Genomic DNA, 27,699 nt, shown 5'->3' on the forward strand with positions numbered 1-27,699 from the left:
ATAAACAAAGCTTATGGGATCTTTGGGACAACATCAAAAAAGCAAATATTTGAATTATTGGAGTTAAAGAGGGAACTGAGAAAGACAAAGGGGTAGAAAGTTTTTATAAGGAAACAACAGAAAAATTTCCAAACCTGAGGAAAGGTATAAATATGCAGGTATAAAGAGGTCAAAGATCGCTAATCAGATTCAACCCAAATAATAACACCCTAAGACATATTATAATGAAACTCTCAAAGATCAAAGACAAAGACAGGATCCTGAAAGCAGTGAGAGAAAAGAAGCAAATAATATATAAGGAAGATCCAATATGCCTGGTAGCAGACTCCTCGGCAGAAATCTTACAGACCAGGAGGGAGTAAGATGACATACTCAGTGTTGAACAAAAAAAACCCTGCCAATCATGAATACTGTGCCAAGCAGAGTTATCCTTCAGAAATGAAGAAGAGACACTTTCCTAAACAAAAGCTGAGGAAATTTATCACTACTAGACCTGTCCTACAAGAAATGCTAAAGGGAATACTTCAAACTTAAGAAAAACAGCCACTAATGTGACTGTTATACCAACACTGAAATCATGGTGTGTAAACCACTTATATCTTTAGTAAGAAGACTAAAAGGCAAAATTATTAAAAATAATTACAACAATTTATTCAGAGATAGACAATATAAAAATTTAATTGGAACACCAAAAATTCAAAATGTGAAGGAGAAGGAGATTAAATTACACAGGTTTTTAATTTTTTTGTTGTTTTTGCTACTATCAGTTAAGTTGATACCAGTTTTTGATAACTTGTTATAACAATAGGATGTTTTATATAAGTCTCACCACAAAGCAAAAACCTGTGAGAGATACACTAAAAATAAACAGCAACCAATTAATCATACTACCAGAAAAAAATCATTTAACCACAATGAAAGACAGTAAATGGGAAAGAAAGGGAGGAGTTGCAAAACAACTAAAAAACAAGTAACAGAAAGGCACAGATCCTTACCTATCAATAATAACATTGAATGTAACTGGACTAAATTTCCATTTAAAACACATAGAGTGGGTGAATAGATTAAAAAAGAAATCCAACTATATGCTTCCTAAAAGAAATTCATAAGACACACATAGACTGAAAGTAAAAGAATGTAAAAAGATATTCCATTTAAATGGAAATCAAAAAAGAGCAGAAATAGCTATACTTAGACAAAACAGACCACAGATCAAAGACAGTAAAAAGAGACAAGGCCAGTATAAAATAATAAATGTGTCACGTTAGCAAGAGGATATAAAAATTATAAATATCGGCCGGGCGCTGAGATCGGGCCACTGCACTCCAGCCTGGGCCACACAGCGAGACTCCATCTCAAAAAAAATAAATAAATAAATAAATAAATATAAATATCTATGCACCCAGGCATATAAAGCTCCCGAGTATATAAAGCAAACATTAATAGATCTAAAGGGACAAATAGGTGGTTGCAATAAAACAATAGACAGGGACTTCAATACCCCACTCTCAGTAATGGACAGATTGTCCAGATTGAAAAAATCAACAAAGAAACATCAGAGTTCAACTACAAACTAGGCCAAAGAGGCATTTTGTAACTGACATTTACAGAATATTTCTTCCACTGTTGCTGAATACATATTCTTTCTTTTCTCTCTTTTCTTTTCTTTTTTTTGTGACAGGGTTGCCCAGGCTGGAGTGCAGTGGCACAATCATAGCTCACCGCAGCCTCAGCCTCCTGTAGTCCCAAGTAGCTGGGACTACAAGTGCACATCATCGTATCTAGCTAATTTTTTTCACTTTTTGTAGAGACAGGGTCCCACTATGTTGCCCAGGCTCACATTCTTATCTGCACATGGAATATTACCCAGAATACATAAATAGGTTAGGCCACAAAATAAGTCTCATCAAATTTTAAAAGGTAGAAATCCTATCAAGTATATTATCTAACCACTATGGAATAAAAATAGAAATCAGTAAGAAGAAGAACTTCAGAAATTATACAAACACATAAAATGTAAACAACATGCTCCTGAATGAACAAAGGGTGAGTGAAGAAATTTAAAAAAAAATGTTAGTGTCTTGAAACAAATAAAAATGGATATACCAAACCTATGGGCTACTGTGAATGCAGTACAAAGAGGAAAGTTTATAGCAATAACTGCTTACATAAAAAAAAATACAAAAATTTCAAACAAACAATGCACCTAAAGGTGCATATTAAAATTAAGAGCATTATTGAAAATATTATTGGACATATTACTGAAAATGATGCTTTTAGAATTGCATTGAGAATATATTCGATAGGATTTCTACCTTTAAAATTTTGATGAGACTTATTTTGTGGCCTAACATATTATATATTTTGGATAATACATAATACATTTATGTATTCTGGATAATTCCATGTGCTGATAAGAATGTGAGCCTGAGCAACACAGGGGCAACGTAGCCTGTCTCTACAAAAGGTAAGTTCAAGTTGGTCTTGAACTGCCTTTTCCACACTGGAATAGCAACAGCCAAACCCAATATTATTAGGAGGAAAGCAATAATAAAGATCAGAGCAAAAATAAATGAAATTGAGACTACAAAACAATACAGAGGATAAATGAAACAAAGAGTTGATTTCTTGAAAAGATAAACAAAATTAATGAACACCTTTAGATGACTAAGAAGAGAAAGAATCCAAATAAATAAAATGAGATGAAAAAGGAAACATTACAACTCATACCACAGAAATACAAAGGATCACTACAGACTATTATGAACAACTACACACCAACAAATTGGAAAACCTAGAAGAAATGGATAAATTCCTGGGCCCACACAAGCTACTGAGACTGAACCATGAAGAAACAGAAAACTTGAATAGAACAATAATAAGCAATGAGATAAAAGCAGTAATAAAAAGTCACCCATCAAAGAAAAGCCCAGGACCTGATAGATTCACTGCTGAATTCTACCAAACATTTAAAGAAAAACTAACCAATTCTACTCAAACTATTTCAAAAAACTGAAAGAGGGAACACTTTTTTTTTTTTTTGAGACAGGTTTTCACTCTGTCGCCCAGGCTGGGGTACAGTTGAGCACTCATGGCTCAATGCAGACTCTACTTCCCAGGCTCAAGCAATCCTTCCACTTCAGCCTCTTGAGTAGCTGGGACTACAGGCACATGCCATCACACTTGGCTAATTTTTGTATTTTCTGTAGAGATGGGGTCTCACCAGGTTGTCTAGGCTGGTCTTGAACTGAGCTCAGGCAATCTGCCCACCTTGACCTCCCAAAGTGCTGGGATTACAGGCACGCACCGTGCCTGGCCCACTTCTAAACTCATTCTACAAGGCCAGCATTACGCTGATACCAAAACCAGACAAGGACATAACAGAAACAGAAAACAACAGGCCAATATCGCTGATGAACACAGATGCAGAATCCACAACAAAATACCATCAAACTGAATTCAAAAACATTTTTAAAAGATCGTTCACCATAACCAAGTGGAATTCATCCCAGGAATGCCAAGACGGTTCAACATACACAAATCATTAAACATGATATATTATATCAACAGAATCAAGGACAAAAACCATATAATAATTTCATATTAAAATTAAAAACATTATTGAAAAGCATCAGATAAAATTCAACATATTTTCATGATAAAAGCTCTCAACAAATTGGGTATAGAAGGAAAATAGCAGGCTGGGCACAGTGGCTCACGCCTGTAATCCCAGCACTTTGGGAGGCCAGGGCGTGTTAAATCATGAGGTCAGGAGTTCAAGACCAGCCTGGCCAAGATGGTGAAACCCCATCTCTACTACAAATACAAAGATTAGCCGAGCGTGGTGGTGGGCACCTGTAATCCCAGCTACTGGGGAGGCTGAGGCAGAGAACTGCTTGAACCCAGGAGGCGGAGGTTGCAGTGAGCTGAGATCAAGCCACTGCACTCCAGCCTGGGTGACAGAGCAAGACTCCGTCTTAAAAAAAAAAAAAAAAAAAGAAAGAAAGAAAAAAAAGGAAAATAACACAGTAAAGATCATTTACAACAAACCCATAGTTAATATCATAGGACTAGGGAAAAACTGAAAGTCTTTCCACTAAAATATAGAACAAGACAAGTATGCCCACTTTCACCACTATTATTCAGTATAATACTGGGAGTCCTGACTAGAGCAACTAGACAAGAGAAAGAAAGGGCATCCAAATTGGAAAGAGAGAGGTTAAATTATCCTTGTTTGCAGAGGATATAATCTTATATTTGGAAAAACCTGAAAACTCCCCCAAAAAACTATTAGAACTGATAAACAGGGCTGGCATGGTGTCTCATGCCTGTAATCCCAGCACTTTGGGAAGCGAGGGGGGCAAATCGCTTGAGCCCAGGAGTTTGAGACCTACCTAGGCAACATGGCAAAACCCCATTTCTACAAAAAATTAAAAAATTAGCCAAGCATGGTGGTGCACACCTGTAGTCCCAGCTACTTTGGAGACTGAGGTGGAGGGATCACTTGAGCTTGGGATGTTGAGGCGGCAGTGAGCTATGATCACGACACTGCCCTCCAGCCCAGATGACAGAGTGAGATCTTGTCTCAAAACAGAAACAAAAACAAAAAAAGAACTGATAAATTCAGTCAAGTTGAAAGACACAAAATTAACATACAAAAATCAGTAGCATTTCTGTACACTAAAAGCAATCAATCTGAAAAAGAAATCAAGAAGGCAATCCTATTTAAAGCAGCTACAAAAAATTAAAGTATCTAGAAAGAAATTTAATCAAGAAGTGAAAGATCCACAGAGTGTGGTAGCTCACGCCTGTAATCCCAAAGCTTTGGGGAGACCAAGGCAAGAGGATTGTTTGAGCCCAGGAACTCAAGGCTGCAGTGAGGTATGATCAGATGCACTGCACTCCAGCCTGGGCTACAGAGCGAGACTCCGCCTCAAAACAAACAAACAAACAAACAAACAAAAACACCCACTATGTGAAGGGGTGTTTTCAGTTACAGTTTAAATTTTTAAAAAAATAATTTAAAATATGTAATTTTAAAATAATTTACCTGTTTGTTACATTCTTTAAGTTCCAATTCTGATTTCTCCAGGGTACCTTCTAATTTAATTATTTTTTGTTCCATTTCTCCTCTGTGTTCGCGAATAGTCATATCCAAATGTGTAACCTAAAAAATAACCTTAAATTGTTCAATTTTGTTCTGATACAAAAACTTATATGCTTAGAATAGGCTTTGTAATTGTTTATTGCAAGTATAACAAGTATAAACTCATTTCAAATTATTTTTAAATGGGAAAAATAATCATTGTTTACTAATACTGGTTCATGAGCCTCATATACATTTTTTTTAACAATACACACTGACATTCAATCCATATACATTATAGAAACAATAAAATATAGTTGTGTTCATAAATGACAAATAATTCAGACTTCATTTTATGCTGGATAAAAAGTGCTAAATAATGCCTTCCAAATATTTTTGTTCCTCCAACACTTAGCTGCTTCTGATATAGGGTAATATAAGAGATCAAAAGGTTCAGATACTAAGCAAATCTTCATTTTCAAAATCTACTTGCTAGAAAAATATCAAGATAGAGATTACATATCTCTATGCTATATGCTATAAAAATGCCCATTTTACCAAAAATTGATGACCTCTCAAATCCTGTGGACTGTGTCATAACAGAAAACTTCACTAAAATATAATCAAGAAAAATCAACCTGAGCTGCTCTTTGCTTTAGTTCCCAATTTCTCTCCTTAAGTGCCTGATCCATTTCAAGGAGCTCCTGCTTTTTGTCTTCAATCTCCATCTTGCATTCTCTACAATGTATCAAAGGAAAAAGATCAAAACAGATAGTAGGAATATTATAATTTTAAAAAGTTAGGTCAACCAGGTTACCTCTTCTATAAATTAAAAGCAAAATAATATATGCAATCAAGTCAGATTGAAAGGGTCAAATTAAAGGAATAATAGATAAAGAAAAAGATTGACATCAATACAATTAATTTAATAAAGGGTATTCTAAAAGGGTAAAAGTTAACTCACATTGTGGTATTACAGATAATTTAAGCTAATTGTTAAAGCACTCCCAGGACTCCAAGATTGAACGATAAGAATTTTTAAAAATACATATCCACATTTTTTCATACACAGATCAAGCGAGTGTTTCAAAGTCTTTTACATATAACAGCTGTGACTTTATTACAATTGAATGAGGCATTTAACCATAGTATTTCTCATGAGGATGTTACTCAAAATGATGCCTTACATATAAAAAAACACTTAAATCTAATATTAACGTATTACAAATTCTAAGCCCTCTTAAACCCTAATTTATGTATGGCCTTATATTATAAAATGCTTAATACTGACACAATTTTAAGGCTTTTACCAAAGTAAAGCCTGTGATCAGAGAATAATTTGAAACTCTAAGTTCTGATAAGACAAAGGCTGAAAATGTTGATCTTGAAAATCTTCATATGATTTTCCAGTCTGAAACATGAAACAGTACTGATAAGGATACTAATTTTTAAAAGAAAATTTTGAACTTCTTTAATGAGTTGTTTTTAATATTCTTCTAAAAATCTTAAGAGGTATAACACAAGGCTAAAACTAATATTCTAAAAACAGTATGAAATTAAAGAAAACTCTAATTTCTATCTATGCAAATAGTGGAGCTCCCACGATTCATCTGTTAGCTAGAACTTAATATTTCACTGTTTACATGTTTCATGTTTTCATTTACTTATTGATTTTGCAAATATTTACTGGATGTTTCCTATATGCCAGGGTTCTAAGTGCTGTGGATTTAATAGTAAAAAAGATAAATGTTTCTGATCTGAGTTTACACTCTAATAGGTCCAGGAGAAAAGACAGACTATAAATACCTAAGTAAGAAAAATATAATATTAAGTGCTATATTAGAGCATTAATTGTGTGATGAAGTAGTGACTGGGTGGCTACTTTAGAGTGAGTAGTCAGAGAAGGCTTCTCTCTGAAGTAATGTGAAAGACAACAAGAAGCTGACCATATAACTGTTATCCCAGTAAAAAGAAACAGCTATGGCCAAGATTCCATGGTAGAAGCAAACTTGGTAAGTGTAAAGTATGAGAAAAATGTCAGGAGCAAGGAGAGTTGTATGAAATGAGGCCAGAGAAGTAGACAGGAACCAGACCACATAGGGCTTTGTACTCCAAGATAAGGAACTTGGATTTTTTTAACTGTGGTAAAATTCATGTAACATAAAAGTTACCATTTTAACCATTTTAAAGTGCACAGTTCAGAAGCATTAAGTATATTCATAATGTTATGTAACCATCACCACTATCTATGTCCAGTATTTTTCCATTGGTCCCCCACAAAGAACTTCATACTCATTAGCATTTATTTTCCATTCTCCCTTCCCCTAGTCCCTGGCAATCACTAATCTTTCTTTCCCTATGAATTTGCCAATTCTCAATATTTCATATAAATGGAATTATGCATCATGTGTCTGGCTCCTTTCACTTAGCATAATGTTTTCAAAGTTCATGCACTTTGTACCATGTATCAGTATTTTATTCCTTTTTATAACTGAATAATATTCTTTGTATGGATACACTATATGATATGGTTTGGCTGTGTTCCCACCAAATCTCATCTTGAATTCCACATGTTTAGGAGAGACCCAGTGGGAGGTAACTGAATCAGGGGGCAGGTCTTTCTCGTGTTATTCTCATGACAGTGAATAAGTCTCATAAGATCTGATGGTTTTAAAAATAGGAGGTTCCTTGCACAAGTTCTCTTGTCTGCTACCATGTGAGATGTGCCTTTCACTTCCACCATGATTGTGAGGCCTCCCCAGCCACGTAGAACTGTGATTCCATTAAACCTCTTTCTTTTGTTAATCACCCAGTCTCAGGTATGTCTTTTTCAGCAGCGTGAAAACTCACTAATACAGTAAATTGGTACCAGTAAAGTGGGGCACTACTATAGATATGGAAGTGACTTTGGAACTGGGTAACAGGTAAGGGTTGGAACAATTTGGTGGGCTCAGAATAATACAGGAAAATGTGGGAAAGTTTGGAACTTCCCAGAAACTTGTTCAATGGTTTTGACCAAAATGCTGATAGCAATATGGACAATGAAGTCCAGAATGAGGTAGTCTTGGAGAGAAATAAGGAACTTGTTGAGAACTGGAGCAAAGGTGACTCAAGTTTTAGCAAAGAGACTGGTGGCATTTTGCCCCTGCCCTAGAGATTTGTGGAATATTGAACTTCAGAGAGATGATTTAGGGTATCTGGTGGAAGAAATATCTAAGCAACAAAGCACCCAAGAGGTCACCTGAGTGTGATAGAAAAGAAAATCCCATTTTCTGAGGAGAAATTCAAGCTGGCTACAGAAATTTGCATAAGTAACAAGGAGACGAATGTTAATCCCCAAGACAATGGGGAAAATGTCTCCAGGGCATGTCAGAGGTCTTTGCAGCAGCCTCTCCCATCACAGGCCTGGAGGCCTAGGAGGAAACAACGGTTTCATGGGTGGGATCCAGGGTCACCATGCTGTGTGCAGCCTAGGGACTTGGTGCCCTGCATCTCAGCCACCCTAGCTGTGGCTGAAAAAGGCCAACACGGAGCACGGGCCGTGGCTTCAGAGGGTGTGAGCCCCATGCCTTGGCAGCTTCTACCCAATGTTGAACCTGTGAGAACACAGAAGTCATGAACTGAGGTTTGGGAACCTCTACCTAGATTTCAGAGGATGTATGGAAAGGCCTGGTTGTCCAGGCAGAAGTTTGCTGCTGAGGCAGGGCCCTCATGGAGAGCCTCTGCTAGGGAAGTGCAGAAGGGAAATGTAGGGTGGGCACCCCCATACAGAGTCCCCCACTGGGGCGCTGCCTGGTGGAGCTGTGAGAAGAGGGAGGGCCACCATCCTCCAGAACCCCAGAATAACAGATGCACTGACAACTTGCACTGTGCGCCTGGAAAGGCCACAGACACTCAATGCCAGTCCATGAAAGCAGCCAGGAGAAAGGCTGTAGCCTACAAAGCTACAGGGGTGGAGCTGCCCAAGACCACGGGAACCTACCTCTTGCATCAGTGTGACCTGGATGTGAGACATGGAGTCAAAAGAGATCATTTTGGAGCTTTAAGATGTGACTGCCCTGCTGAATTTCGGACTAGCATGGGGCCTGTAGCCCCTTTGTTTTGGCCAATTTCTACCATTTGGAATGGGTGTATTTACCCAACGTCTGTGCCCCAACTGTATCTAGGAAGAAAGTAACTTGCTTTTGATTTTACAGGCTCATAGGCAGAAGGGATTTGCCTTGTCTCAGATGAGACTTTGGACTTTTGAGTTAATGCTCAAATGAATCAACACTTTGAGAGACTGTTGGAAAGGCATGATTTGTTTTGAAATGTGAGGACATGAGATTTGGGAGGAGCTGAGGCGGAATGATATAGTTTGGCTGTGTCCCCACCTCAATCTCATCTTGAATTCCCACGTGTTGTGGGAGAGACCCAGTGGGAGGTAACTGAATCGTGGGGGCAGGTCTTTCCCATGCTGTTCTCACGAGAGTGAATAAGTCTCACAAGATCTGATGGTTTTATAAAGGGGAGTTTCCCTGCACAAGCTCTCTTCTCTTGTCTGCCACCATATGAGATGTGTCTTTCACCTTCCACCATGATTGTGAGGCCTCCCCAGCCATGTGGAACTGTAAGTCCACTAAACTTTTCTTTTGTAAATTGCCCAGTCTTGGGTATGTCTTTATCAGCAGCATGAAAACGGACTAAGACACTATATTTTGTTTATCCATTTATCTGATGATGAACATTTGGACTGTTTTCACTTTTTGGCTTACTTTGTAAACAATTTTTGCTTAGATACCTGTTTTCAACCCTTTTGAGTACAAAACTAGGAATAGAATTACTGGGTCATGTGGTAACTCTACATTCAACTTACTGAGGAAGGCTAAAGTGTTTTCTATAGTGGCTGCACCATTTTAGATTCCCACCAGCAATGAATGAGGGTTCCATTTTTTTTCCGCACTTGCTAACACTTGTTCTTTTCTATTTTTTGTTTTTTAAAAATGACCATCCTTAGTGGGTATGAAGTGATATATATCAATGTAGTTTTTATTTTCATCTGCGAAGGAGTTTGGATTTTATTCTGAAGGTTTTAGAAAGCCATTAGAAGGTTTGAGTAGTTAAGCAATATGATCTAATTTACTTTTTTTTTTTTGAGATGGAGTCTCGCTCTGTCACCCAGGCTAGAGTAGATCTTAGCTCAATCTTGGCTCACTGCAACCTCCACCTCCAGGTTCAAGCAATTCTCCTGCCTCAGCCTCCTAAGTAGCTAAGACTACATGCGCCTGCCACCACAATTGGCTAATTTTTGTATTTTTAGTAGAGACGGGGCTTCACCATATTGGCCAGGCTGGTTTTGAACTCCTGACCTTGTGATCTGCCTGCCTCGGCCTCCCAAAGTGCTGAGATTACAGGCGTGAGCCACCGTGCCTGGCCTAATTTATGTTTTAAATAATAAACTTAAATCTGTTTTTGGAAAATGGATTGTTGGGAGGGGGTCAAGATTGTAAGCAGACAGCCCAGTTAGGAAGCCACAGCAACAGACCAGGTAAGAGATGATGCTTTGTGCTAAGGATAACAGAAAAGAGGCCAGGAAATCAATGGATTTAATAATATGTTTTGGGGCTGGGTGCAGTGGCTCATGCCTGTAATCCCAGCAGTTTGGGAGGCCCAGGTGGATTGATCACCTGAGGTCAGGAGTTCAAGAACAGTCTGGCTAACACAGCAAAACCCTGCCTCTATCAACAATTCAAAAATTAGCCGAGCGTGGTGGCAGGTGCCTGTAATCCCAGTTACTAGCTGAGGCAGGAGAATTTCTTGAATGGGAGGCGGAGGCTGCAGTGAGCTGAGATCATGCCACTGCACTCCAACCTGGGCAAGACTGTCTGAAAAAAAAAAGAGTATGTTTTGGAAATAAAGTTGACATGGCTTGCTAATACACTGGATGAAAAAAGGGATAGAAAGAGAGAACAAGAAAAATCTTACATATCTGTAGTTTGAGCAACTGCATGATACTGAGTTAGGGGAAGGGTAGGGTTATGAGGAAATATATGAGTCCTATTTTGGCCAAGTCTGAGATGTCTCTTAAAAATATCCAAATGGAGATAACAACTCAGTAGTTGGATATTGACTCTGGAGTTACAGGAAAAGGTCAATACTGGAGAAACAGGTTTGGAAGTGTCTGACGCATAGTATTTAAAGCTACATGAAATTTACCAAGGATGAGTTTGTGGATACAGAAGAGAAGGAGGCCCTACACTGAATTCTGTGGTACAATATCTAAGTTTCTGGGTTATCTTGTTGCTCTTTATCCTGTTCTTTTATTTCACATTTTACATCCTAATTTGCAATTCTCTTTTCCTTTTCTGAATCTATTTCCCATACTTTGGCTCTAATCTGGCTGTCCGCCTCTACTCACTATACGTGTGTCGGCATAGCAGTTTATGTTATACTGCTAATCTAAGATCCCAGACTTTAGAGTTGGACAGACTTGTGTTTAACTCCCTTCTCTAGACTCTACTACTGGTATGACTTGGGGCATTTTATTTTTCTCAAGGCCTCAGGCTTCTCAACTATTAAAAAGGTGATATATGTTTCTAATAGGTGTGTTGTAAGGAAATGAGTGAGATCATATGTGAAGTCCCTGGTATAGTCCTGTCATAAAATAAGGACTTAATACAAAGAACAATATTATCATTATTAATATCCTCCTGCTGTTAGCCACTGCTATATGCTTGCCCAATCATTTTTTACCACTAGGGCCAGTATAAAATGGTCTAAAGACTGAGGATGAAAGTTTTGGTGGCCAACAACAGCTGAATTAGTTAGATAAGGCATGGGATAGGCTGGCTGGGATGAGCCAAAGTGAGCCAAAGGCAGTTGAGAAATATAGACATCTAGAATGCAACAACACATTTTATTGTATTATCCAAGGACTTATAATTGCGATATCATTTCTTATTTAACTCACCTAAGTTCAGCTGTGAGATCCTTTATAGTAGTGTATTTTTCCTCTAATGATAACTGAGCCTTCTGTAGTACATCTCTCAATTCCTGGAGTTGTCTTAAAGTACTTTTTAATTCTCCATGAGCATTTTGTAGTTCAGTCTCAAGTGCTTCCCGTTTTTGCAAGGCTTCTGTTAGTTCAGTTTCAGTACTGTGCTGTAACTTTTCTAACTCCTTTACTATTAAGAGGAGAGAATAATGTTATAACTATATATAAACCATTTATTATAAACTTTGTATATAATTAAGAATATTCCATTTTATTCATCTGTGAGAGGCAAAATACCACTTATTGTCCCTTCCAGCCCCACCATCTCAAATTCTCACACTATTTCACTTCGTTAAATACAAATACATAGGCAGCTAAACTAATCTAACCACTTGCTTACCAGCATTTGTTTTCTTTTCTAGCTCTGTCTTTGTCTGATCTAAGATCATATCTAATTGAGAGAGGTGCATTGCTTTATTTTCTCCATCTCGTTTGAGGTGCATTATTTCCTTTTCCATTTTAGACAGCTCTTCTTTGTACTGATCCATCTCAAGCTTTACTTGCCTAATTAAAAACAAATAATAAAACAGGTAATTTAGAAACTTAACCAACTAACTTGTCTCTAACTTAAAAAAGCCTGCAAATTATATAAGGACAAATATCAGCAAAATATCTAGTCAGAATTTTAAATCACCTGTTTTTAAAAATTCTCCAACTAAAAACTATCCCTTTACATATTACATACCACTAAATACAACTTTACTACTACCTGGTAATATTTAACAAGCCTAGCATTCTTTTCACTCTAACTACATTTAACTTTAGCTTTGCATGTATTGAAAATATCCAAGGACCTCATTCATCTATAATTTTTGTTATTAGCAAACAAAGAAAATAAATAAGTCAAACAATCAAATTATTCATCATAAAAACCATACTACTCACTGGAGAGCCAAGTCAGTTGTTTTTACTCAGTTTTATTATTAGTTCTATACTTTTTTTAGCTTTAAAAGGGACTAGAGATTCCTAGACCAGTGCAACTTCCCTGCTTTACAGAGGAGGAAACTGAAGACTAGGTGAGTTGTCTGAGATGTAATACGACTAGCTGTTAATAGTGAAAGTGCCAGGTTTACTAACTTGGTCAGTCCTGAGCTTATTCTAATATGGCAGCTCCTCTACAGACAAATCAACATACTAAGAGCCAGTTTTATGTCCCTTTGTTGGTAATTCTAAAGTGATATTCACTAATTAAACAATTGTTAATGTTACCCTCAATGGTAGGAAGAGTTCATGTTCCTTTGTGTCCACACTGTTTCTGTTGTTTAATCTTTGAAATTTCTAAATTGAGTTTGCGAGTAGGAGCATTTCGCTTCTAAATAAAACTTCAACAAATTTGAGAGTTTTTTAATTGGAAGTCCTTAAGTTTTTTAAACTTAAGGAAAACTATAAAACCCCTGAAACAGTATGCAAAATTATACATGTATAATGTACATGTGTATATCTATGTATAGAAGACAAGCTAAAGTTTTTTACCAGATCCTCAAATATGTCCACAGACCAACTAACTTAAGAACTACTAGATTAGATGAATGCTAATGACATTTTTACATTTCTAAAATCCCAAGTAAACAATTTTTAGCTTGACCAATTAGCTCTAATATTGAAGTAGATATAAAACAGATAATTAGAAAAGCACAAAGGAACCCTGTCAATAGAGGAGAGGGAACCTGGGGACTTGTGGTTTTAGTTCCGGTGCATAAGTTCACTCTTGACTCCTGCTGGTAGAAGGGTGAGCTGATTATATTATAAATTATGTCAATTCTCCCAACAAAGTAGATCTGAAGAGGCTGGGTACTGCTTTCAGCTCATGGGTTCCTTTCTTGACCAATTAAATACTGATGCCTGGGACCAGCCTAGCAAAATTAAATCAGAATCTTTAGGTTTTATTTAATCTACAGGTGGGACCCAGGCATCAGTGTTTTTTTTACAAGCTCTTGAGGTGATTTTAATAATCACTCAAGGCTGAGAACCACTTTTATATTGTCACTTTTCCTCTATATAATTGGATCGCCTGAAAGTTTCCTCTATGTGAGTACATTTACAAGTTTGCCTACAACTTTTAATGTTATTCACAATTAACAGTTGCTGAGTGCCTATGAGGTATAAGGAATTGTGCCAATTGTTGTGTAAGACCCTAAAATAAACCAGATATGATCCTTGTCTTAAGAAACTTATAATATAGTAGGAAGGTTAAAAATATTAAACTATAATACAGAAAAAGGCATAATGAAAGATATGAAGGAAATACAAACAAAATGCAACAGGAACACAGACTATGGAGACATTAATTCCTCAAGCAAATGCTCCACTGAACATTATCTGATTTTGAAACTCAGATACCACTGATATTGAAGTAGGAAGGTAAATAAAACATATTCATATTTTACCTGGCAGTGCTAGTAAGCTCAATCACTTTTTGCCTTTTCAAATCTGCTTCATGTGCAGCTGATTCACATTTCTCCTCCATTTTTCTCAACTTTTCAGCTGAACTTTCCCTTTGTTTTTGAAGTTCTTGTTCCAGTTTTGACACCTTGTAAAGCAGTTTTCAATAAACATTTTAAATTCAGAAGAAAAATACTTTTATAAATATGTAACCTAGCTTATCAGTTTCAAGATGTATCATAAAAATCAACATATAGACCAAGAACTAATGTTTGGAAAATATACAAAGCAAGGCTTACTTTCTAATAATAAAGATACTTCATATACACATATATTACTATTTAGGGAAGTGGCCACATCATAACACTAAAGTGTTATAATAATTGAACAAAGTGATAGCAAATGTTCTCCTTTTCATTGTCCCCATTTGAAATGTCCTTTCTTCTCTTACCAAACTGCTCCTTTCTTTTCTTCACGAATTGGCTCATTCAATAGATTCCTAGATTGCCACATGACCTCAAATGCTAACTTGCATTTGCTCCCATTTTAACTTGAATTTGTTCCTATTCATTTTTCCTCTATTCTACTATAATAAAGGAGATATTCTTCCTCCTATATAAGTCAAAATGCTTCATAGGTGTTCTGGATTCAATTCCTATTAATTTTTTCAGGAACTTCATACTACTATCTCCTCTTTCCAATATCTTCAATCTCTCTACGGTTTTTTTAATAGTAGCATTTAAACATGTTAAAGATTTTCCCACTGTAAAAAGCTTTTCTTCAGACCTTGACCTCCCTCTATCTACCACCCTTTATTTCCTCCCATGTATAGCCCAACTTCTCAAAGTTTTCTGTGTGTTGTATCACTGTCTCACTTCTCATTCATTCTTCAACCCATAGCCAGAGGCCATTCCACAGAAATAGGGATTACAACACCAGTGACTTCCAAGTTGCTAATTTCAATGGACATTTCCCAACCCTCATTTTACTTGACATTGATTCCAGCAGCCCATGACAGCAACATTCATTCCTTCCTTAATGAAATACCTACTTTGGCTTCCATGTATCACATCCCTCAGGGATCTGTCCAAGTCAATCTTCTTGCTTCTCATTCTATATTCTCTCCCTAGGTAATTTCAGTCACTCGATGCCTTCATGAATATTTATATGACTGTGGTCTCAAAGTTAACCTCTCAATTCTGACCTGAATATCCCCCCTGTTCTTCTAAAATCTCTCACTGAAGAACTAAATATAGATTATAAACCATTAATATCTTGCCAGGTGTGGTGGTTCAGGCCTCCAATCCCAGCACTTTGGGAGGCCAAGGAAGGTGGATTACTTAAGCCCAAGAGTTCGAGACCAGCCTAGGCAACATGGTGATACTCTGTCTCTACCAAAACAAAAAAAAAAAAGAAAAGAAAAACCACACACACACACACACACACACACAAAATTAGCTGGGCATGGTGGTAGGACTCGGAAGGCAGAAGTGGGAAAATCACCTGAGCCCAGGGAAATTGAGGCTGCACTGTGCCGTGATCATGTCACTGCACTCCAGCCTGGATGACAAAGTAAGACCCTGTCTCAAACAAAACAAAACAAGAAAACCCCATTAATATCCACCCCTCCACCTCAAGTTCCAAGAAGAAAATTAAAACAGTACCCAGGTAAAAAGGGAAAGGAACCAAAGAAAATCCACCCACTCAATTCTTAATTAAATAAAGAAATCTAAAGATGCAAAATGGAACCTATGCATAGTGTAATATGGATGAAAGGCAGAAAAGGAACACCTAGTCAAAAATTTACTCCAAATACTGAAGAAATTTTTAGACATAAACTTCTGTAGACCTCAATGAAGCTAATGAGAACACAAAATCTTTTAAAACAAGATCACAAAGAAATAAAATCACCGAATAAAAAATACAAATGAGGCTGGGCACAGTGGCTCACGCCTGTAATCCCAGCACTTTGGGAGGCTGAGGCAGGTGAATCACAAGATCAAGACATCGAGACCATCCTGGCCAACATGGTGAAACCCCGCCTCTACTTAAAAAACAAAAATTAGCTGGGCGTGGTGGTGCGAGCCTACAGTCCCAGATATTCGGGAGGCTGAGGCAGGAGAATTGCTTGAACCTGGGAGGCAGAGGCTGCAGTGAGCCAAGATCATGCCACTGCACTCCAGCCTGGTGACAGAGCGAGACTCCGTCTCAAAAAAAGAAAAAAAGAAAAGAAAAGAAACAAATGAACTAGTAACAAAAAAACAAAAACAAAAAACAGAAGAAAACCATACAACCATTATGGAAGTGACTTAGGAACAAGAATCATAATCAATCCTGCAAGAACCAGAGTCAATGACAAAGGATGTAGGTAGAGGGAATCAAACATAGATGAGAAGAAGAAATGCTTCAGGATGAAGCTGTATAGTAGGCATAGCAAGCAGTAGGTCTAAATTTTAACAAAAGGGATGGAGAGTCACAGGAAGATGTGTCTTAAAAAAAAATACAGAGGCCGGGAGCAGTGGCTCACACCTGTAATCCCAGCACTTTGGGAGGCCCAAGCTGGTAGATCACCTGAGCTGGGAGTTTGAGACGAGTCTGACCAACATGGAGAAACCCTGTCTTTACTAAAAACACAAAATTAGCCGGGTGTGGTGGCGCATGCCTGTAATCCCAGCTACTCAGGTCACTGAGGCGGGAGAATCCCCTGAACCCGGGAGGCGGAGTTTGCAGTAAGCCGAGATTGCGCCATGGCACTCCAGCCTGGGTGACAAGAGTAAAACTGTCTCAAAAAAAAAAAAACAGAATACCTGCCTGATGTGTTTAAATGTAGTGAGAGGAAGATTCTTTAGTTCCACTGGACAGGCTGAGGATGACTTCAGAACAAGTAGATAAAAGACCAAAAAAAATGACAAAAAAAAAAAAAGGAAAATACAGTAAGATTACAGGGGACAATCATTTTCTAATTTATACATTACTGTAAATTTGATTTCTTTTGAAAGAAAAAACAAAAATGTAAAATATCTAAAGAATTCAGATAAATTCAGTAATGAATTAAAGGAAAAAGATTAGATTCTAGTATAAAATTCTCCAGAATTCTTACATTCAAGTAATAATTTTTAATTTTAGAACTTTCAGGGGTATTTTCCCTTGGGATTTTTCTTTTAGTGCACTGCTTTGCCATTTCTTTAAGGAATATCACACACTATGTCCTGATCCAAAAAGGAAAAATTATAGGCATTCAGATTAGGTACACGAAGACAGATTGAATAAAGAAACATGAATTATAAATTGTATGGAATGGCAAACATATAATCATAGTATAAGAGATGGAGGTCAGATTACATAGGAATAGAAATTTATTTTACAATATCAGTATTGAGTATTTCTTATAATGCAAAATCTTTGAGGTTAAACAGCAATTTTTTTTTTTTGAGGCAGAGTCTCACTGTCTCCCAGGGTGGAGTGCAGTGGCACAATCGCAGCTCACCGCAACCTCTGCCTCTTGGGTTCAAGTGATTCTTGTGTCTCAGCCTCCTGAGTAGCTGGGGTTACAGGCATGTGCCACAACGCCTGGCTAAGTTTTGTAATTTTAGTAGAGACGAGGTTGGGCCATGTTGGCCAGGCTGGTCTCGAACTCCTGACCCCAGGTGATCCGCCTGCCTCAGCCTCCCAAAGTGCTGGAATTATGGGCATGAACCACAGCATCTGGCCAAACAGCAGTTTAAAAAACTAACCAAAAATGTATTCATGATTTTAAAAATTTCTATTTCATACAAATGAAACAATCTTGGGCTAATAATATATACCTGTTTTTCAAGTTTAGTTTGAGTATCTTCCAGCTCTCCATTTCTAATTGTCTCTTGTTGTAACATTTGCTGCTGTTGCTGAAGAGTATGCTGTAGAATAATGTTTTGCTCAGAAGTCTCTTGAAGACTGTGATTTTTTATTTTTAGCTCTTTCTGTAAACAATATACCTGGCAAATATATATATATCTCAATACAATGCAGTATTTCAAATAAAAGGCAATAAAACATCAAAGTTGTCCTCCTTATTAGATAACCATCCACCTGTCATGTGGGACAATTGTATTCATGTCTATAGTTTGTCACTGGAAGGGCAGTCTTCATTTTTCTGATGGGGAGATGTATTGGAAGGGCCTGTTTATAGGATTGCTCTTGGTTAGTGTCTGGAAATGTGGCTTTAAAAATGTTCCTAAGTGATGAGGTTGTTTTGCCTGGCTGGGGCACTGAAACATGCCTTCCTTTAGAATTCTGGAATTTTTGATACTTGTAGGCTGGTCATCGTTCCCGTGTGACAACCCTCCAATAAAAACCCTGAACTTTGAGTCATAAATAGGCTTCCCTAGGCAGAAACAGATGTTGCCACATTTCACTGCTATAAAAAGGAGCATGTTCTGTTTGACCTCTCCCAGAAGGAGAGCCATGGTTTTATCTGCACTTCACCTGATTCTTTCACCCTTACTAATAATAAACTATAGCCATAAAAGCTCTATATAATGTTTGGTGCTATTTATTGTTACTGTTGCTATTATTGCTGTTGTTTATACAATAATATCCCAGCAAAACACTGCTGAATATTTATGTTACAAAAAAACACATAAAGGAATGACAATAACAACTAAGAAATTTGACTAATTACTCTAAATATTTAGGACTTGAATAGATGGTCTCCAAAACTGCTTTAAGATACTTTTATCCAAGAGCATCTATTAAGAAGAAAAATAAATGCCCTTTGTCCTAGTAATAAAAATTCTAAAAATATGCCAGCAGAAATTATTTTTAAAATACTATCAACAATGAAACATAATTTAAAATATATTTTACAATATTCTTCATCTTTTACCAAAGTGAAGGGAAGAATAAGTGATGATTGTCAATGTGATTAAAAATGACACAACCATTTCAAATAATTAAAAAGACAGCTAACACATAAAAATTTATAAAGTTAAAAAATCACATTTCATTAATATAATTTTGAAAAATATATATGCAAATAGAAAAATGAAAACTGAAGTATTGGAGAATGGGCTGTAGGTAAATGTTCTTTAAGTTTTCTTGTTGTTGCTTATGTAATAAATTTTTTAAATGAAGGAAAATAAAACCATTCCTTTAAAGCAAAGAATCTTTCCAGTAAATATCATCCCAAAAGGAATTTTAAACTCCTTATAGTAAATTGTGGAAGAGAATCATGACTTGCTTCTTTTTTCTAACTATCCAGCAGGTGAACATTAAGGCCTTCAGGGCCGAATATTCTTTGCTCATTATGAGAAGCTCCTAGATTTCAGATTTCTTCATTATATGATGATGTTGTAAACTGGAAGTAACCCTGGATATCATAGGCAACTAATTGATCTCTAATCCTGTTACTATAATCCCTTTTCCTGCAAATCTGTTTTGTTTAATTCTGTCTGCATGAAAATAATTTAGTGTAAATATGTGTCAGATCATCTGTTTTGTTTTCTCTCTTAGCTCCTGACAAAACCTGCAGATCACACTTCTGCATTGGTTTATTTTATATAGAACTGACTCGCTTGCCAGACAGGCTTAAATACTGTTTTTTTCTTTATTGGAACATCCTGTCTCATACTTACCTATTCAGAGAAAAAAATGGACAAAATATTAAAATAAGACAAAACAAGAAAAAAATAAGATCTAACCAAAACACAAAGCCTTACCACATAATAACAACAAAATTTTATTTCAGTAATCCAGTCACTGACATTTCAATTACATATATTGAAATATCTAATATTAGTTATCACAAATATTTACAAAATATAACCTGTATCTATCAAACTTATACTGACATTTTATTGTACCGACCTTTAACTTCCAGTTGGCTTTAGGTTTTGTTTTTTTTTGTTTTTTTTTTGTTTTTGAGACGTAGTCTCGCTTTGCTGCCCAGGCTGGAGTGCAGTGGTGCGATCTCGGCTCACTGCAAGCTCTGCCTCTCGGGTTCACGCTGTTCTCCTGCCTCAGCCTCCCGAGTAGCTGGGCCTACAGGAGCCCGCCACCACGCCCGGCTAATTTTTTTTTTTTTCTATTTTTAGTAGAGACGGGGTTTACTGTGTTAGATCTCCTGACTTCGTGATCTGCCCGCCTCGGCCTCCCAAAGTGCTGGGATTACAGGCGTGAGCCACCGAGCCCGGTCAGTTGGCTTCAGTTTAAAAGTAAATATAGAATGAATTGTTTTTATGTTGTATTTTCTACTAATGTATTATTCCCAGAGTACTTAATATTTTATAATTGAAGTAAATAAGAAAGTAGAATTTAAATGATAAAATCTACCTTACACTTAACTTTATCTAGTATTACTATGTACCCAAAGCAGAAACAGTCTCATAATTGTTGCTTAAAAATAAAATAAAACGCAGAAACATATGATGCCAACTTCTCAAAATCTAAGTCCATCTATTTAAATGAAGATATTTATCAATGAAATGACTGATTTTATTGAATAAAATCTTCATGCAGAAAACATTTAGGCTTATTCATAATTTTATGCAAAATAAAATTTTTTTACTTTCTTTTATTATGTTGACAATGTAATTTTGCATGAACACATAACTTGATTATTTTAAAAGCATTGTTAAAAACATTTTAATATGAAGTTAAATATCTTCCAAAAATTCAGAACCCCAAAGTATTATTTTCATCATAATCATATTTATTTCAACATCCAGAAAAGAATATGTGGCTGAGGCAAAAGCGCAGAGGAATATACATTAGCTTTTTGCAATGGGTAATCAACATGTAGTTTTTACAAGTGGCTAAATTTCTACCAATATGCCCTAGGGCCACTTAATTATTCAGCGAGTTATATGATTGGGGCATATTCCCTGATTTAAAAGATAAGAACATCTTTATAATATCACCTATTATTAACAGAATAGATGCACTATTACTCAAATCAGGTTTTCTAAAATGCAGCTATATATGATGAAAACTTCACAACTCTGCTGTTACAAGGTGTTAATTATATTAACCAACACTAGAAAGAATTTTCTCTGTAAGACATAATTTGCTGTAAAGGTAAATAAGTCAACAGTTAGTATTTGGATTCTTCTCCATGTTTTTTATCAATACACATGAGCACGTGACAGATGAACTTTTAAGTTAGCAAGCCAATGCATGTGCAGTTGAGCTAACGATTGAGTGGTAATAAATGAGTTTGCAAATCTTTCTAATTTACTTACTCCCTAGTCTGGTCAAATATACCTGATTACCGCTTCTGGTTTCTAATTCAGTTTGAGCCTAGGTATGTATTTCCAGCTGTTCTAAAAATCATTCTAAATGAGCCAGGTGTGGTGGCACATGCCTGTAATCCCAGCTGCTGAGAAGGCTGAGGCAGGAGAACTGCTTGAACCTGGGAGGCAGAGATTGCAATGAACTGAGATTGCACCATTGCACTCCAGCCTAGGTGACAAAGCAAGACCCTGTCTCAAAAAAAGAAAAAAAAATCGTTCTATTTATTTTGTGTGTAAATATCTGTTATCCACCCTAGTCTCTGATGTTGTTTCTATGAACGCAAAGTCTAAAGCTCAACGAATTCTCCTATTACAAATGCTGCCTACCTCCAGGTAGATTCCATCTCTGCCAAGTCTGTTTATTCTGAAGCAGAGTGTGGGCATGAGCAGTAGAATAAATGCCAAAATAATGTATTTTGTATACTACTTTAAAGAAGATCATAGTAAAAAAAAGGACATTCTTATTTTTAAAAATCCAAATACATACAGTTTAGATGATTTAGTTTCTACATATTGGAGTAGAAAAATATATGCCTGTCAAAGATGCTATAAAAACCTTCATAAAGGAAGGTAGAGGGAAGAAGGCATGACCATATAAAATCTGAAAGTTGTTGTTTTTTTTTTTTAAACTTCTAAGGCTATATAATTACTTGATGCACCTAACTCTGGAGTGCTGGTCAACTACATTATTTACTCTTAGATCTACCCATGCCTTTCCCCTGCTCTGCTCTGTATATTGTAGGAAACCACAGTTCCTGGCCTCTTTTGCCCTCTAGATTACAAATAGGTTTAGCCAATGGGAATGGTCAGTAGCTGCAGTGCTCCTCCTCTATTGCCCCAGTTCCTATTGGACAGACGCTTTTTCTTCGGCCCCAGCTCCGGACAGGCAGCCCTGCTTCTAGACTATGATCATACTATCTTTTCCTGATGTTCCTCTAACCTTAACAATGGTAGTGGGTCCCTGCTTATAATCTCTGAGTCGCTGTGGTATACTGTTTGGCTTCTCTACCCTTTCATCACCTGTGTGTCTAATTCTCTGTATAAATTTGCTCTATTTAAAAGATATAAAGGCTTCTGTTTTTCTCATTGGACCTTTCTGATATATTCAAGTCAATCTTGATTAATATGTAAATACAAATATATATATATTTATATACATATATATACACATATATATTTTTTGAGATCGGGTCTCGCTGTGCTGCCAGGCTGGAGTACAGTGGCGTGATCACGGCTCACTGCAGCCTTGACCTCCTAGACTCAAGTGATCCTCCCACCTCAGCTTCCTGAGTAGCTGGGACCACGGGTATGCACCACCACACTTGGCTAATGTTTTCCATTTTTTTGTAGAGATGGGGTTTTGCCCCATGTTGCCCAGGCTTGTCTTGAACTCCTGGCCTCCCAAAGTGCTGAGCTTATAGGCGTAAGCAACAATGAGTGGCCAAAAGTCAACCTTGATTAAAATTCATTGGGAACCATTTCTAAAAATAAATTTTTAAATTTTTATTATTATTATTATTTTTTTTTTTGGAGACGGAGTCTCGCTCTGTTGCCGGGCTGGAATGCAGTGGTGCGATCTCGGCTCATTGCAAGCTCCACCTCCTGAGTTCACACCATTCTCCTGCCTCAGCCTCCCCAAGTAGCTGCGACTACAGGCGCGTGCCACCATGCCCAGCTAATTGTTTGTATTTTTAGTAGAGACGGGGTTTCACCGTGTTAGCCAGGATGGTCTTGATCTCCTGACCTTGTGATCCGCCCACCTCAGCCTCCCAAACTGCTGGGATTACAGGTGTGAGCCACCGCACCTGGCCTCTAAAAATAAATTTTAAGCTTAAAGTACATATATTATAAATTCTAACAAATAAATTCTTCATTACGATTATCCATTTGAGCAACTGTTTAGTGAGTGCCTAACCAAAGTAAAGTGCTACAAATTGAACATACAGAGATGAGTAAGATGTTCAAGAAAAGTTTCCAAGGCTGGGTGTGGTGGCTCACGCCTGTAATCCGAGCACTTTGGGAGGCCGAGGTGGGCGGATTGCCTGAGCTCAGGAGTTCATGACCAGCCTGGGCAACACGGTGAAACCCTATCTCTACAAAAAAGAAAAAAAAAATACAAAAAAATAGCTGGGCATGGCAGCGTGCGCCTATAGTCCCAGCTACTCAGGAGACTGAGCAAGAGAATTGCTTGAACCCAGGAGGCGGAGGTTGCAGTGAGCCGAGCCTGGGTGACAGAGAGAGACTCCATCTCAAAAAAAAAAAAAGGTTTCCAATCCAGTATCTGAGAAACTTATCTCAAAAAAGTTGAAATTCTAAAGTTAATTCTCAGTCCTACAGACAACAAGAACAAAAACAAAATGAAAAATTCTTGAAGAATTTTAAACCTCTAAATCTAAAACAATGTTCAAGGTGTCATGTAATTTTATATTAGAATGACTGTAATATTAATAATTTATTCTTTTGATTCTCTAAAAATAAATAAAAGAATTAGAATTTTAAGGTATATTTTATTTTGCATTGAAATAATGTTTGCTCCTTAAAGAAAATTGGAATTTACATTTTATTGGAAATACTTTTTTATATCAGATACATAAAGATATTCTTTTGGCCAGGCACGGTGGCTTACACCTGTAAACCCAACACTTTGGGAGGCTGAGGTGGGTGGATTACTTGAGGCCAGGAGTTCAAGGCCAGCCTGGCCAACACAGTGAAATTCTGTCTCTACTAAAAATACAAAAATTAGCCAGGCGTGGTAGTGCATACCTGTAATCCTAGCTACACAGGAGGCTAAGGCACAAGAATTGCTTGAACCCAGGAGGCAGAGGTTCAAGTGAGCCAAGATTGTGACACTGTACTCCAGCCTGGACGACACAGGGAGACGCCGTCTCGAAAGAAAGAAAGAAAGAAAGAAAGATAGATAGATAGATAGATATTTTAAAAATATAGATATATAAATATATACGAATATATATAAATATATATGAATATATATAAATATATATATGAATATATAAATATATATGAATATATAAAAATATATATATAAATATATATAGATATATATAGATATATATAGATTTTTTTTGTCCTACATCTCATGCGTCTTAAAAAAAAAATCACTTGAAATATACGCTATATATAAAGTAAATGTTAATTTACCTCTTCAGATTTCTTCTTTAACTGTTTTTCAAACTTTTCCTTATTTCCTTCCAATTGATTCAAATGCAAGACAAGTTCTTCCTTACAAATTTCTAATGCTGAATCTAGTTGCCTAACCTAAGCAGGAAAAAAAGAAAAACACTGATATACTCAATATTTTACAGATTTATCTCCTAACGTTACCTCAGTGCTTCAAATAGTGAATATACAGTCCTACTTAGGACATAAAATGCCATTATAGAAGATATTTATTGAGTAAACTAATTCTTCATTGCAAATGAGGAAACCAAATAGAAAACCGAGGGATGGAATCCTGAAGAATAAATAAAGAGTTGGACAAGTTTAGAAGGGCATTCCAGGAAAAGGGAGTATGCTCAGAAGCAAGGCCCTGTGAAAGCGAGTGGTGAGAAGTTGGCAAGAGCCTAGGGTAATAAGAAGATTAATTTGTAGGAAATCGTTATTTGGGAGCCACAATTGACAAGATAAACTGGGGCCAACTGTCAAGAATCTGTAGGCCAAACACCTTAAAACCTTCTCTTTAAAAGGTAAGTGGTATTTAAAACTACTTCTTAAGCCTCCTTGAATAAGAAAAATAGGAAAATGAGTACAAACTAGCGTACTGTTAACAATGTTCAAGTGAGTTTTTTTTTGTTTTTTTTTTTTTTTTTTTTTTTGAGACAAAGTCTTGCTCTGTAGCCGAGGCTGGAGTGCAGTGGTGCAATCTTGGCTCAATGCAACCTCCACCTCCCAGGTTCAAGCAATTCTCCTGCCTCAGCCTCCTGAGTAGCTGGGATTACAGGTATGCACCACCACGCCTTGCTGATTTTTGTATTTTTAGTAGAGAGCAGGTTTTGCCATGATGGCCAGACTGGTCTTAAACTCCTGACCTCAGGTGATCCACCCACCTTGGCCTCCCAAAGTGCTGAGATTACAGGTGTGAGCCACCTTGCCTGGCCTTAATGAGAATATTTTGAAATGCTGAAGTTACTAAGAAATTATAATTTGTCAGCTAGGAAAAAAGAAGTGAAACCTTCTTTGCTTCCAAACAGTGAAAATATTTTCAGAAAGGCAGCAATTTAACTTGGTCCAAGTGTTCATATAGTTGCCACTGCTTTACTACCTTAATACCAAAGAGCAACTCAAATTCGGTACTTTTAGTTCAAGGCCCATGTATTGCATACATGCTCCACATCCCAGCTATTAATAAGATTCTTGCCTTACTCCTTGTTTTCTTTATTGTAAATTTGAGCTTCTCAATGGTATTCTTCCTCTTAATGCTAATAATGTTATAGCAAGCAGTCTTGAAAAAGTGAAAGAAATCTTAGATTTCTTAGCAGATGAAAAAATGAGAAAAAACTATCCCTCTTGCAGATTCTATTCTACATCATGAAATTATCTTTGCCACTCTTATTTCTAAAAAGGGAATCTTATAAGAGTTTTTGAACACCACCCTTATAGTCTGTGTATGAACCATTAACAGCTAAAAAATCTGTAATTCTGAATGACTATCTTTGTTAATAAACTGCTGCCTTAGTAATAATTTTTAACTAATATTTGTTTTATGAAACTTATAAATAAATTTTCTTTTTTATGAAAGAGAATGGGCATTGGGACTTGTATCATCCTTCACACAGAGAAAAAATAAATAAAATCTATGATTCTGTCAGAATATCACTACCTAATAGTTAACAGTGTAATAACTCATTCGGGCAAGATTCATCATTAGATATGAAAGCCATTGATTGTAAGGTTATTGAGGAACAGGACATTCACACAGTCCCCAAGACCCTCAAAGACTCCAAAGTTTGTTTGCTAATTATCAATGAAATATACACCCTTAAAATAATGAGATCTGACAGTCATCACCTTAGATAAGGTATATAATCCTGAGAGTGTCTCCTTAAATTTTGTGTCATCATACTTGATTCACTTTAGTCCCAGGTCTGGGGCATGGCTAGATACTCTTCAAATGTAACAAGCTTCCAGGTGATGCTGATGCTGCTAGTTCACAGACCATGCTTTGAGTAGCAAGGCTATAAAGGACAATTTTAAGTAATTGGGGAAATCTTAGTATGCACAGTGTTGAATGATATTACTGAATTAATGTTGACTTTCTCTGTAGCATAGTGGTGGTGTGGTCACGCAGGAGAAATTCTCTGTTCACAGGAGATGCATGTTAAATATTAAAGGGGTAAAGTATTATGATATCCGTAACATTCTCTCAGGCTGTTTGGCAAAAGGGAGGTGGGTTGGTAGGGACACACACAAGCATGCATGCATGTGTATGTGTAGAGAGAGATAAAGTGAGTGTACCTAGAGTTTAACAGAGTTTAACAGAGAGTGAATCTAGGTGAGGAGTACACTATTGTTTCAATTTTTTTGTGGGCCTGAAATTTTAAAAAATAAATTAGGAATCAATTATAGCTAATAAACAATTAATAAAAACCCAAAACATCCACTACTCTATTGAATTTCTTATTTGAACAGAGTTTGAAAGTCTGAATCTCATACAGATAAACATCTTGCATTGTATACAAACCACTTGCAAATGTGTGTGTATGTTCGTATAAATAAATGAAATCAAAACAAAAACAAACACCACTCTGCTGAACCAAAGAAGCTCCTCAGGTGCACAGTCTGGAGACAACCAGATAGGGCTCTAGGCTATGCATTTTCAAAAAAAGAAGGTAAGCTCTTGTAAGACTTTCTTTGTGGGAGTTTTGGGGAATCCAAAGTAGAAAATAAAAGGAAAACAAAACAAAAGAAATAAA

General features: G+C 36.7%; 1 protein-coding gene across 16 annotated transcripts in view; it reads right to left on the bottom strand.

The window, feature by feature from the left end:
* The window catches only part of CCDC18 (coiled-coil domain containing 18), a 113,891-nt gene that overhangs the window by 41,758 nt on the left and 44,434 nt on the right, over window positions 1–27,699 (bottom strand). For 13 of the 16 annotated variants that reach the window (XM_015452483.4, XM_005542703.5, XM_065518575.2 and 10 more), the window contains 7 exons: window positions 24,929–25,045; window positions 18,308–18,475; window positions 14,507–14,649; window positions 12,460–12,623; window positions 12,036–12,249; window positions 5,725–5,824; window positions 5,051–5,167 (listed from right to left, as the gene is read on the bottom strand). In XM_015452483.4, coding sequence (XP_015307969.2) covers window positions 5,051–5,167; window positions 5,725–5,824; window positions 12,036–12,249; window positions 12,460–12,623; window positions 14,507–14,649; window positions 18,308–18,475; window positions 24,929–25,045 — 1,023 coding nt within the window. The remainder of the gene's footprint in view (window positions 1–5,050; window positions 5,168–5,724; window positions 5,825–12,035; window positions 12,250–12,459; window positions 12,624–14,506; window positions 14,650–18,307; window positions 18,476–24,928; window positions 25,046–27,699) is intronic. The other 3 variants (XM_074001441.1, XM_045367151.3, XM_045367132.3) reach the window with 2 other exon arrangements.

This window comes from Macaca fascicularis, chromosome 1, assembly GCF_037993035.2.
Source record: "Macaca fascicularis isolate 582-1 chromosome 1, T2T-MFA8v1.1".
NCBI classification, from domain to species: Eukaryota; Metazoa; Chordata; class Mammalia; order Primates; family Cercopithecidae; genus Macaca; species Macaca fascicularis.